The 13,254-nt window shown below is 39.7% G+C and overlaps 1 protein-coding gene across 7 annotated transcripts in view; it reads left to right on the top strand.

Annotated features, from left to right (window-relative positions):
• WHRN (whirlin) overlaps positions 1-13,254 on the top strand; it is a 120,588-nt gene that overhangs the window by 97,724 nt on the left and 9,610 nt on the right. For 3 of the 7 annotated variants that reach the window (XM_031954173.1, XM_031954172.1, XM_031954174.1), the window contains exon 8: positions 602-634. The exons of the other annotated variants lie outside the window; for them this stretch is intronic. In XM_031954173.1, coding sequence (XP_031810033.1) covers positions 602-634 — 33 coding nt within the window. The remainder of the gene's footprint in view (positions 1-601; positions 635-13,254) is intronic. 7 annotated transcript variants of the gene reach the window in all.

Raw genomic sequence — 13,254 nt, 5'->3', positions numbered from 1 at the left:
CAGCAGTGAAATTCGTTAAGTCTGGAGCTATGCCCGCTATGCAGGCTGCATCTGATTATCTGGCCCCTTTTCCTTCTGTCATCCTTCCTGGGACACCTCCCAGGCTGTAGCATTCAGACTCAAGCTCTGGTTCCCCTCTGACTGTGGAAGTCTGAGGAGGGCATTTGCATCCAAGACCTTGCCTGTGTTTCATATAAAGCCTTCTAAGAAGGGCTAAGAGGCTCTGCTTCTCCCCTAAAGCCCAGACCACAGGCCGTACTATTAGCTAACCCCTAATTTTCTATTTTTAGTATGATGGTTTCAAGACCACCAAATGAGTTTCTGTATTAATACTCACCTAACTCTAGGGCCCTCTAAAATGTCTATCCTGAACTGCTCTTGTGATTTTTACTTTAATAGTTTCATGCAAGAGAATATATTACTTAGTGGGTTTGTGGCAAAAAGGATTGGGGGATTCTTTTACCAGGGTCTCATGTTTATTTTTATTGCATTTTTGTGTATGTGGTGAGAGTGGCTTGCTACATCTGTTCCAGTCCCTAATGCATTGTTTTATTTTTGTTTTTCCCCTCCTTTTTGTGTTTGCCTGAATTATCTTTCCCAGGAGCGGCTCTTGTGGTTAATAGACCTAATGGAGGTATGGTCCTTTCACCGGGAAGCTTTCCTGCTGTGGTTTCCATAGTAAAAAAGATGGGATGGAGGGTGGGGTGGAGAAGCAAGCGGTTGGCTGCCAAAGGCAGGTCTGTCTCTAAGGTCTGGCTCGGTAGGGGGCCGAGTAGAAAGGACATGTTCTCCAGCATCTCCCCCTGTTTGCCTCTCGGTCTTTTTATGTGCCCATCTGCCTGTTCTTGGATCTCTCTGTCTCATTGTCTGGCCTCGCTGCCAGCTCATTAGGCTTTTCTCATGACTTCCGTCCTCTTCTTCCTCCTTGTCACATCACACCACATGACAGCTGCCATGTCAGTGTGTCATGGCAGAAAGAGACCTGGGAGTACAGTTCTATGACCTTGGCCAGATCACTCCATTGGTGTCTCAGTTCAAACATTTCTATTTTAAGGGTCCTTCTAGCTCTGACGGTCTGTGCTTTAAGGGCTCTGATACTGTTGACATTCTGAGTGCCTTCCAGCTCTGAAATTCTGTGTCCTATGATCCTTTTAACCTCTGACATTCTACAGTCTAATGTTTCTTCTAGTCTGATATTCTGTGCTCTGAGATCCCTTATGTCTATGACATTCTATAGTCTAATGTCTCTTCTATTCTGATATTGTGTCCCGAGGTCTCTTATACCTGGGACATTCTATAGTCAGTCTAATGTCCAGAGGTCCCTTATATCTCTGACATTTTATAGTCTATACCCTTATACCCCTGATATTCTATAGTTTAGTGTCCTATGACTTAAACCTCTGACATTCTATAGTCTAATGTCTCTTCTAGTCTGATATTCTGTGTCCTGACGTCTCCTATGCTTATGATATTCTGTAGTCTAACATCCCTTCCAGTTCTGACAGTCTATTTCCTGAGATCCTTTATATCTCTGCTATTCCATGTCCTGAATCCCTTTCAGCTCTAAGACTATATTCTTTAAAGTCCCTTCCAGTTTTAATTTCTTTGCTTATTCATATGTGTGACAGAAGCTGCTTATGGGATTACTATGTCACTGCCACAATGTGGGATAGTAGATTGAATTCAGGACCTGAATTCAAATCTTATCTCCAACACTTGATAGCCATGTGGACATGGAAAAGAAACTTAACAGAGTCTCAGTTTTCTCATCTGTAAAAAGGGAAAAATAATACTTATAATAATTATCTCTGAGGGCAGCTAGGTAACACAGTAAATGAAGTATTGGGTCTGGAGTCAAGAAGACTCATCTTCCTGAGTTCAAATCCAGCCTCAGACACATACTGGCTATGTGACTGGGCAAGTCACTTCATCCTGTTTGCCTCAGTTTCCTCATCTGTCAAATGAACTGGAGATGGAAATGGCAAAGCACTCCAGTATCTTTGGCAAGAAAACCCCAGCCGGGATCACAAAGAGTTGGACAACTGAACAACAAATAAAAATCTAACAAATATCTGTGAACATTAAATGAAATAATTATGCAAAGTCCTTTGATTCTCTAAGAGCTTTATAAATGTCAGCTATTATTTTGATTACTCATGAATGTTTCTAATCATTGACCTACTGCTTTATAAACTGACCAGATCGGATGGATTTTGCCAAATTATTTCATACATAGGCCCTGTCATCTAAGGAGACAGAGGTCTTAGCATTCTCATAGCCTTCTCTTATCCTTGCTTACCTACTAGCCCTCAGTCTTTGAGTATCAACAGACAAGTTAAAAGACAAAAGAATTTTTACCAAGACCTCTTAACTTTCTTCCATGTCAGTTCAGGTGACACTTACTGAGAATTATTGTCCTCCAGGGCTAGGGATAAGTACTTATCTAAATACATTAGTGACTGTGGGCCTTGGGGTAAGCAGAGATGAATGATGCCCATCTGCATTAGTTATATTTATTTCACTTGCCCTTTCCCAATGAAACTCAAGTCCACATGAAGGATCTCAGTAGTCAAATCCAATAGAAAGAAACACAATAACATTAACGAGTGTGATAGATTAAAACTCGGGTCTCCTAGTAAATAGACAAATAAATAATGGATAGGTGGATAGATAGATATAGAGCATTGGTGAAGTTCTTGTGATATACCATGTTATAGTACCTGGCTGGACAGCTAGGTGGTGAAGTGGATAGAATGCAAGATCTGGAATCAGACAGACTCAAATCCAATCAAACCTCAGATGCTTACTAGTTCTGTGACTCTGGGCAAGTCATTTAATTCTGTTTGCCTCAGTTTCCTTATCTGTAAATTGAGCTGGAGAAGAAAATGGCAGTATCTTTGCCAAGAAAACTCCAACTGGGTCATGGAGAGTCAGACACCACTCAAACAACTGAACAACAGTAACAACAAATGCACTGAAAATTCAGATATAAGCAAGATATTTCTGCTTATTAGGGAAAATGACACATAAAGGGGAGTTGAAAAGAGTGGAAGGAAGGGTAAGGAACTGGATGGTTTGGAAGTGACAGGGAAGCGAGGGTGGAGACCTGGATCTGAGCAAGGTAAGGTGAAAAGTTCACTCATCAGAGCCCAGAAGGACTCCAGGAATAGAGTGCAAATTTCTAGTGGGGATGAAGGCTGCAATGATGATGCTACAGTGAAAAAAAAACATTGGATTTGAAGTCAGAGGCCTTTAGTGTGAACTTTGCCTCTGACATTGGCTGCCATGGAAAATTCCCTTTCTGGCTTCTGAGTTTCATCTGCAAACTGAAGGAGTCACAACCAATGGCCTCCAGTGCCCCTTTCAGGCCTAGAACTACGATCTTGTGAATCTGCTCTTCCTAAAAGTGGTATCTGGCCTTCTCCATTCCTCTCCTTTCCATGCTGGCTGCAGTCGCCCACACCCAGGCTCTTAAGGGCAGCTATCGTAGCAAGCTAGAACTCCAACTCTCTGTAGCACTGCCTCTTGTTCTGTGCTAAAGAAGGTCCATTATAATCATTGTAAAGAAGGCTGCTGCGAGGTGGGGAAAGTGGGGGTTAACCCCGGGGTTGCCCACACCAAGTAAGGAACAGGGCCCAGCTTTGGAGTCACCTTCAGTAATTCCCTGGGGCTCCCCCAAGCAGCATCCTGAGCTTCAGCACTAAAAGGGCCCTGGGACGGGACTGGCAGTCACGCTCCGATTTTCAGAATTGTAGTGTCGGAAGGAACATTAGAGAAGGCCCAGTCCTTACCCAAATAATCATTCCTTTTGACAGCCCTTCTGTCAGGTGACTTTCTAGCTAATACTTGAATTTTTCTATTGATGGGGAGCTCCCCGCTAATGAATCAGTCCTTTAAAAATCTTGTGGGGTTTTTTTTTTTTGCTTCTTTCATGCAAAGTCCTATCAATGCTTCTGGAAGCATTTTTTAAAAATTACTTAAGGGGCAGCTAGGTGGTACAGTGGTTAGAGCACCAGCCCTGAAGTCAGGAGGACCTGAGGCCTCTGACACTTAGCATTTCCTAGTTGTGTGACCCTGGGCAAGTCACTTAACCCCAATTGCCTCAGCAAAAAAAAAAAAAAAATATATATATATATATATATATATATATATATATATATATATATATATTATTAAAGGAATAGATTTCTAATTTTCTGAAACTAATCCATTCACTTCCCCCTTCCAACATCTCCCCCCCTTCAAAATCCACATACCCATTCAGAATTACTATTAAACCTTGTACATTGCAGCAAAGTTGCTCTTTTTTTTTCCTTTTGGCACATGTACAGCATGAAATGGAAACAGCTAGGTGAACAGGGCCCCTGAATTTCGTCACTGTACATTGGGGGGAAGGGGGAGGACCAATTACCATCTAGAATAATTCCCTTTATCAGCCAGAATGGCTATCTTTCCCAGCTTAAATGCCTTCTCCTGTTGCAACTGTTTTCCATAAACAAGCTAATGATCAAGGAAGATCAAATGTACTGCTCCTAAACGTGAAATCGTATTTATTTTTCATTCGCTAAATGTCAAGTCAACCCTGAGGATTTTCACCTTATTCCAAATAAAATCATTTCCTCCCCCTAAAAAAATATGCTGCCAAGACAACAAAATTAAAAGCTGTATTGATTAATGGTGGGGGTGCTGTGGAGAGAACATCCCTCTCACCTTTTCATTAAATAGCAAATGTTTATCATGAAAGGTGCCAAGTTAATAGTTTCATAGAATGAAGCCTGCCTTATGTCCCTTTAATCTCTAGGATGCTTTCCAAATCTAAAATACTTGGGTCTGTGATTTTCAGGACAGCAGAAGTAGATTGTCCTCAACTCTTTAGATTGCAGTCTGACAGCCTCGTTTTGGGGGATTTCAGATTCTTTCTGAACCACAGCAAGGACAGGGATGCTGTATGATCCTGTTTGAGAGAATATAGACTTGGAGATATATATATAAAACCTCAGGGTTAACCCCCACCTTCCCCATCTCCCACCAGCTTTCTTTACAATGGTATAGACTCAGTTCTATTGCTTCTTGGTTCTGCTAGATCATTCCCTGGAGCCTCAGTTTCTATAAAATAAGGAGGAATATTCCTTCCTTGCCCGTCCCAATAGTATTGCTATGAAAATTCAGTGGAATCAAGTGGAATTTGTTTGAATTCTGGAAAAGCCCTTTACAAATACAATATAGGGTTATTCTTTTTACCATGACTATTTAGGACATTTCAACTGCCATCAGCAATCTTTGCTGAACAGATTCATCCTTGTATTATGTGCTAAAGGGAGTTACAAGAGAAGGCAGAAACTTGGACCTTACCCTGGAAGGGACTATGAACTACAAGCTGATTGTGCTAGATGGCATAATAGAGTACAGGGCCTGCAGTCAGAAAGACTTGAGTTCACATCTGAGCAAGTCACTTAACCCTGCTTCCCTCAGTTTCCTCATCTGTAAAATAAGCTGGAGAAGGAAATGGTAAATCACTTCAGCACCTTTGTCAAGAATATCCTAAATGGAGTCATAAAGAGTTGGACAGACCCGGAAAAATAACAAAACTGAACAACAAAAGTAAGCCTAATTATATCCTAACTTTAGGCCTGATTAGCCTGTCCTGACCCCTCTTAATTCTAGTTCTTTCCCTCTGTTGATTGATTCCAATTTATATTTGCACAGATTTTTTGTACATAGTTGTTGATATATTGTCTCTTCCATTAAGTAGTAAACTCCTTGAGAGGCAGGGACTATGTTAATTTAGTTAATTTAACTTAGTGCCTGGCACATGATGGTCACTAATAATTGTTTATTGATTGAGTGACACTTCAGACAAACTGTCCAAAATTATTCATTAAAAATAGCTGAATTTCAGTCATCTTTTATTTTTAGTAAGATTGTTCTCCAAAGGAAATTTAAAGCCACCAAAAACCTTCCTAAGATTCGATCAAAAATAAAAATTTGGTTCCTACCCTGTAGTAAGTTGGTGAACATTTTAGTAAGCTAGTTAAGCAGCATCAATGCCAGAGGATCAGGATGGACCATAAAACAAAGAAATATTTGCTCTTCAAATCTGGAGATGGCATTTGGAAGAATAGTAAAAATCTGAAAACATTGGGAATGAAATCCTAAGAGGAAAAACTCAAGAATCATAATTGTAGAGCTGAAAAAAGCCTTTAAAAATTACCTCATCTGGGGATTCTTAAACTTTTTCATGTGTGACCTGGATCCTTTTGGTAGGCTAGTGAAGCCTCTGGATCCCTTCTCAGAGTAACATCTTTAAATGCATAAAATAAAAATATAGGATCACAAAGGAAACTAATTATATTGAAACATAACTATCAAAATATTTTGGAAAAAAAAGAAATTCACATACTCCAGGATAAGAACCCTTGATCTAGTCCAATTTTCTCCTTTTGCCAACAGAAAAGTTAAATGACTTGCCCACTGTGACATACAAAGTAAATTCTGGGGTTGGAATATAGGTTCTCTCACTTATGATTCAGCATTCTTTCCTCTGTGCTGCTTCCCTCATTCAACCTGGATCAGTGAAGACTAATGGAGGTACTTAGTTACAGCCTCTTTAGAGAGAAATAATTCAGTTCTTTGGATTCAGGACATTAGAAATGGGAAAAGGAAGATAAGCTAGTGTCAAAATTAGAAGGGTCCTTTGAACATAGGTTGATAGGGTAGATAATATAGCTTAAAGTCTTTAGGGTATATAGAATGTTAAACATGGCATAGAAAGTTAGATCTGGAAAACATCTTAACAGATAATGAAATTATTCACCAAAGGGAGGGAGCAGAGATGAGAACAAGCTAAGCTGCATGTGGAAGCATTGAAGGTTTACACTAAGAAGCACCTTCATGTCAAAGATATAATCCTTCTTTTCCTCTCTTTTCATCTCTTCTCCTCCTTTTCTTTTTCTTCTTTTCTTCTTCTTTCTCCTTTTCCTCCTACTTTTCTTTTTCCTCTTCCTCTTCTTCTCTTTGTCCTGTTCTTTTTCCCTTTCTCTTTCTCTTCCTCCTCTCCTCGTCCTCCTCCTTCTCCTCCTCCTTCTCCTTCTCTTCTACTTCCTCCTCTTCCTCTTCCTCCTTCTAAACTTCCTCCTCTTTTTCCTTCTTCTCCCCACTTTTCCTCTTTCTCCTCCTTCCTCTTTTTCTTCTCCTTTTCTTCATCATCCTGGTACTGTAGACACAACACAAAGCTTTTCTAATAATAGGTGCATGATAAATATTTGTTGAATTTAGTTGAATTGATTAAATGTAGTTCCTCCCAGAGGCAGAGACATAAACTCTCCTGGTGACCTCTGGAGGTCCCAACCATCCCTCGAATATTGACCTAGAATCCTCTAGTTTTGGTAGACCCTTTTAAAAATTGCTATTAATACTTTTTTTTGCCCCCATGCTGTTTCCTAATTATTACCCCTTCCTCCTCCCCTCCACCCCTATAACAAATAAACCTAGCCAAGAAAAAACTGATAACACATTGGCCATGTCTGCCAAAGTATTACTCATTACACTCTTGTCGTCTTCCATCTCTTTGATGAGCTGTAAGAAGCATGCTCTACCATCAATCCTCTGACAACCGGATGCTGCAGAGCTTTCTTAGATCTTTTCATGTTCTGCAGTTAGACTCTTTATAGCAGACCAATAGATCTATTTCTGCCACAGTTTCTCCATTCTCCTTTGCAATAATCACGATCTTCTGCATTCAATAACAGTTAGATTCTTGTATTCCCAGGAAATGAAAGTGAGAACCCATAAAGAGAAGAAACTGGGAAGCTTTTGTTTATAATATTTTCATTTCTTTCCCTGGAATTGCTAATCCTGCTGAGACCTCTTAGGCTGTGCTTGAAATCCCCAATCACTGTTCATCCTGAGTTGATGGGCTTTTACTCCTGTTAAATCTCATACTCCTATTACATTCCACTTTAAGATTCCCAGCACACACACACACACACACACACACACACACACACACACAGCCCTCAGTGAGGCACCTGGAACAGTAAATTCACCCAACAGTTTAATGGTATCTAAGATAGTTATTGCAAGTCTCTAACATTGCTACGAAGTTTGAAGCAACAAACAATTTAGGTGACAAATGTTTCACTTTTGTCCACAGTGGGCTTTTGTAACATCTGCTTCTGTGGTAAGGACTTGGATGGGACCAATTCTGTGTACAGCTGACTTGAGGATGAGAGCTGTGAAAGCCTTAAATGCAATATTAGTATTATATGTAGGGAAGGGACTTGGTTTCAAATTCCAGGTCTACAATTCATTATCTGACTTTGGGCTAATTACATCACCTCCCTGGGTCTCAGTTTTCTCATCTGTAAAATGAAGAGATTTGACTAGATGATACCTAACATCCTTTCCAACTTCTGAATTTTATGATCCCATAATGTGCTTTGGTCTGAGATGCCTTTTATTATGGTAAAACTGTTTATCATATATTTTTTCCACTTTTGCATCTTCTGTCAAACCCTTTTTCCTTCTTTCCCAGTTGACTCTGCACACAGAGAATTTCAGAACTGAGCAGGATATCTGAGAACATGGGTTATTAATCTTTTTTGTGTGTTATGGGCCCTTTTGGCAAACAATGAAGCCTATGGACCCCTTCCCAGAATAACATTTTTAAATAAAATACAGAAGATTACAAAGAAAACTAAAGGTTAGTGAAAAATAGAGATGTAATTTTTTCCCCTGTAAATCTTTCCACAGACCCCTTTAGGATCTATACTCTTTTCTGTTAAGACTATTTTTGCAGACCAGCTCTCTCATTTAAAAAAAAATGAGGAAACTGGGGCTTAGAGAAATGACCTTTTAAAAGTCACAGAGCTCCCACGTGGGGCAGCCAAGACTTGAATGCAGTCCTCTCAAGTCGAGGCCTTTCTCCAGCATCCCACACTGTCTTTGCCATTAGATTCTGAACACAGAAACTTTAAAGAAAACAACCTAATCCTAGGTTTCATTTTATGTCTTCAGTAGAGCCTTGATTTGTGACTCCATCAATATTTTTGAAGTCAAAGTGAGAAAGAAGGGGACTGTAAAATTTAATAGCCATCAGGAAAACCCCAACACAAAATAACCTGCAGCTGGCAAGATGTAATTGTTTAATACTAACTTCTAAAGTTTGGAAATTGATGTTTGAACAATGCCAAGCTCAGCACCTCTACCAGATGCTCCACAAAATGACGAAAGGCAAACAGCAGCCCCGTTTGTCTTCCATGTTTATTCATTGACAGACCCTGCAGCATTTCTGAGAATCACTCATTGCTCTTGGATTGAATAAGTATCATACAAGAGTCAGGAGGCCTGGGGATCTACTGCTGAGTCTGAGGCTCTGCAAGCTTGAGAACTACAGAATAGGGAAAGCAGTGGTATTTTTGTCTCTGATGGCATCTGGAGACGGCTGTGCCCTTATGGTTTCATTGAAGGATTTGGATTTTGAGACTTTAAACCATGGAATTATAGAATGTTAGATTTAGGCAGGTCAGGATGTTAAAACTAGAAGGGTCAGAAGAAAAGAGTATTAGAGTTAGTAGAGAGCTTATAACAGGAATATTAGAGCTGGAAAGGGTCTTAGTGCAGAAAATCAGAGTCACAAAATAGGAGTTGGAAGGGACCACCAAAGCCATGTAGTCCATCTTATATGTAGAAGAATCTCACATAGATAACATATCCAACAAGTGGTGATCCATCCTCTGCCTAAAGACCTACTAGGAGGAAGAGACCACCATTTCTTGAAGTATAAAAGGGGTTAGAGCTGGAAGAAGGAGGGAGGAACAACCACCTATTAAACGTACAGTATACCAAGTACTGAGTTAAGTTAAAAATATTAAATATTTACAAATAGAGATTTACAACAGAGATTCTTGGCCTTTTTTTGTGTGTGTCCCCTTTAACAGTTTGATAAAATCTATGAACTCTTTTTCAAAATAATGTTTTTTAGTGGATCAAATACTTAGGATTACTCAGGAAATCAATTACACTGAAAATAGTTTTTCTCTTTCTCCTTATCCATCTCTATCTATCTATTATCTTTCTATCTTTCTGTTTGTCAACCTGTTTTTCTACCCATGTCTGTCTACTTGTTTATCTATCTACTTATCTTTCTAAGAAATTCACAAATATAGATTAAGAAACCCTGCTTTAGAATATAAAATGTTAGAATGTAAAATGTTGTGCTTCGTTTTGGGGTCCAAACCCTGAGTTTTTATAAGTGGGGAAAATGAAACTTAGGCTATTCACCTCCAATGTAGAGAATCAACAACAGAACACAATAAGACAAAGAACTCAAAGTAGTGATTTTTTATTAGTCTTCCATTTTTAAAAGAGTGAAAAACTAAGTAGTCAAATGACAGCACATCATAAACATATATACCAGACATTTGTGGGCCTCTTGGAGGTGAGGGCCAGACATGGCAAAAAATAATATACTTCACTTTGAAAGTTATAATCCTATGCTTAAAAGTCATTACAATTTATGGTCACACACAATCTCTATTTTTGGCCTAAAATATTAAATACCAGGGATTGCCTGGCTGTGCGTTTGCATGTTTTATTTTATTTCTAACTTAGAAGATAATTTCTTGTTCTAGTTGCTTATGGGTTGAACAACGAGTTTGAATGTGGGGAGAGGAAAAGGAAAGGTTTCTGGACAATGATCTACATTCTTAGCTTCCTGAAGACTTACAGATTCATAGAGTTTTAGAATTAGAAAGTACTTTATAGATCCAGCTAGTCTAACCAGGGAAGCTTAGATAGCACTGTGGAAAGAGCACTAGCCCTGAAGCCAGGAGGACCTGAGTTCAAATGTGACTTCAGACACTTAACACTTACTAGCTGTGACAAGTCACTTTACCCCAATTGCTTCACTAAAAAAATAAAAATCTAAAATTTAGTTCTAACCCAGATGAAATTGATGAGATCATACTAGTAATAAGTTGGTATTTGAATCCTGGTCTATACTCTTTCTTCTCCAACATCATGATAATTCATTACCTAAATTTACTAAATGCTTATTATGCACAAGGAATTGTGCTGCTAAGTACTGAAGGGGATGCAAAGTATTCCAGGTCCTCATGGTTTAACATTGTACACAGCACAGGATAAGCACCAGAGTGGTGCTGATAATAAGTGTGATAAAATAAGTGTTAAGGAGTGGAAGGGAATGAAAACTTGGAGTGCTCCAGTTAGGTTAGAGATTGATGGTTTTCTCTAACCTCCAATTAGGTGGGTTTCCTTTCTCCCCCAGGTCACACTGAGTAAATAACTGTGATCTGAGGACCTGGTTCCTGTTCCCCCTAACTGCCCCCCTGGCCCCACCCCCAGCAAAAATCTTTTCCCTATTGGAAGCATCACTTCTTCAAGGTCTAGCTTTTAAATGTTTTTGCTATTTTTCTTTATAAGTGCTTGTTCTGAACTCCCTCATTTGAGCAGTTCTGACCTTGATCCTTATCGGGAAGCTTTAGCAATAAAAAGCCTATTCTCTGAATATCTTTGCTGACTAATACATTAAGTTATTAAACTGCTATCTCTGTCTATTTTAGTAGCAAATGAGGTAAGACTTTAAGGACAGGAGCCTTCTGAGCAACTGGATTTAGCAGATGGAGAAAGGCAGACGTCCTGCAGCTCCAGACTAATCAGTTGTTTATCCAACAATAAATAACAGGCAATAGAACAGAAGATGTGTTCTCCACTCTTTGGCACCTTCCAGCACCAATTGCACCATTAATGGCAGAGAATGAAGTCATATTTCACAGTGCCCCACAATGCAATAACGCCATTTCTGTCCAATGCAGTGATGAAGAAAGCCATTCTTTACCTTCCAGCTGCCTACTGTCACCATCCTAGGCCTCTGTCATTATCACACCTCCTTTTCTGGGGACTTTGGGTCACCCAAAGACAGGAAGAATATAATGTAGAACTAGAAAGGTCCTTTGGAATCACCTCATCCAACCCCTTCCTTTTACATATAAGGAACCTGAGGTCCAAGAGGGAAAGTATTTGCTCCAAGTCACATAGATGATAATAGCTCACCTAAAGGTTTGCAAATAGCTTTACAAATATTATCTCTTAGTCCCATGCTATTATCGCACCTATTTTATAAATAAGAAAAGTGAGATTGGAAGAGATTTCAAATGACTTGCCCAGGTTTACCTCCCCTAGTACTGACAGGGAAAAGATTAGGAAGGATACAAGGACAGTGTTTGCTAAGTGTCAGGTTTTGAGGCTGGGTAGTTAGGGTGTTCTAAGGCTAAGTACTCTGGGTTTTCATTGGATAGAGCTATTGTTAGCAGGGGCTGCCTAAGAAAGGCTCCAGGGAGGAGGTGGGCCTTTGATTCAGCCTTAAAAGAAAGGGGACATTATGATAGGTACCAAATGAAGCCCAAAGGGAACTCCATAAAGAAGAACCAATATTTGTGATTCACCTACATGCTAATAGTTTGCCCTCTTCTGCAAATCATTGTAATAATCTTGTCACTTAAAAAGTGCTTATCTCTTGACAGCACTTCAATTGGACATCCAAATAGGGCTAGAGCAGAGCTTCAGATGGTACCAGTCCATCGAGCAGTTCAAGTACTATGATTCCTATTTTACAGATGAAATTCAGATTCAGTGAGATCAGGTAACTCACTTAGGGTCACACAGCTAGTTGGCAGCAGAGCTCGGTCTAGTGCACTTAGATTTGAAATCAGAAAATCTGGGTGAAGATCCGGCTCTGCCGCCAACTAGCCATATGACCATATTCAGTAAGCTGGGCATCCTCCAGACTTGGCTCAGTGCTAGGCCAAACTTCTGGATGAGGCTTTCTATGACTTTTCTCTCACTTCTGTGCATGTTCCAGCTGTATTTGGATGCTGGATCTTGCTCCTCTAACTGCAGAAGACATCAACAAAATTCTTACATTCCTCTTTTGCTCCTAATACATGCAAATGATATTTTTATAAATTCTTTAACATTAATTGGAAGTACTTAGTCAAAGTCACTTTAGGCCCAAATTACTTCTCTCCCGTTCCCTGATTACCGCTCTCTATCAGGATGGTTTTTGGAGAGCCGTGAATTAATTTCATTTTCCTTGGTGCTCATTTTTCCGTCTCTACTCCAGTTGTTGACATGGGCCAAGGCATGCTTTGACATTTCGTAATGTCATTTGGGCTGCAATTACACAGAAAGCAAACATCTGGCACTGATTTGAATAGGTGATTGCCAAGATCTGGG

This window comes from Sarcophilus harrisii, chromosome 2 (assembly GCF_902635505.1).
Source record: "Sarcophilus harrisii chromosome 2, mSarHar1.11, whole genome shotgun sequence".
NCBI lineage: Eukaryota > Metazoa > Chordata > Mammalia > Dasyuromorphia > Dasyuridae > Sarcophilus > Sarcophilus harrisii.
Note: the sequence above shows the minus strand (reverse complement) of the source record. Positions and strands in the feature narration are given on the sequence as shown.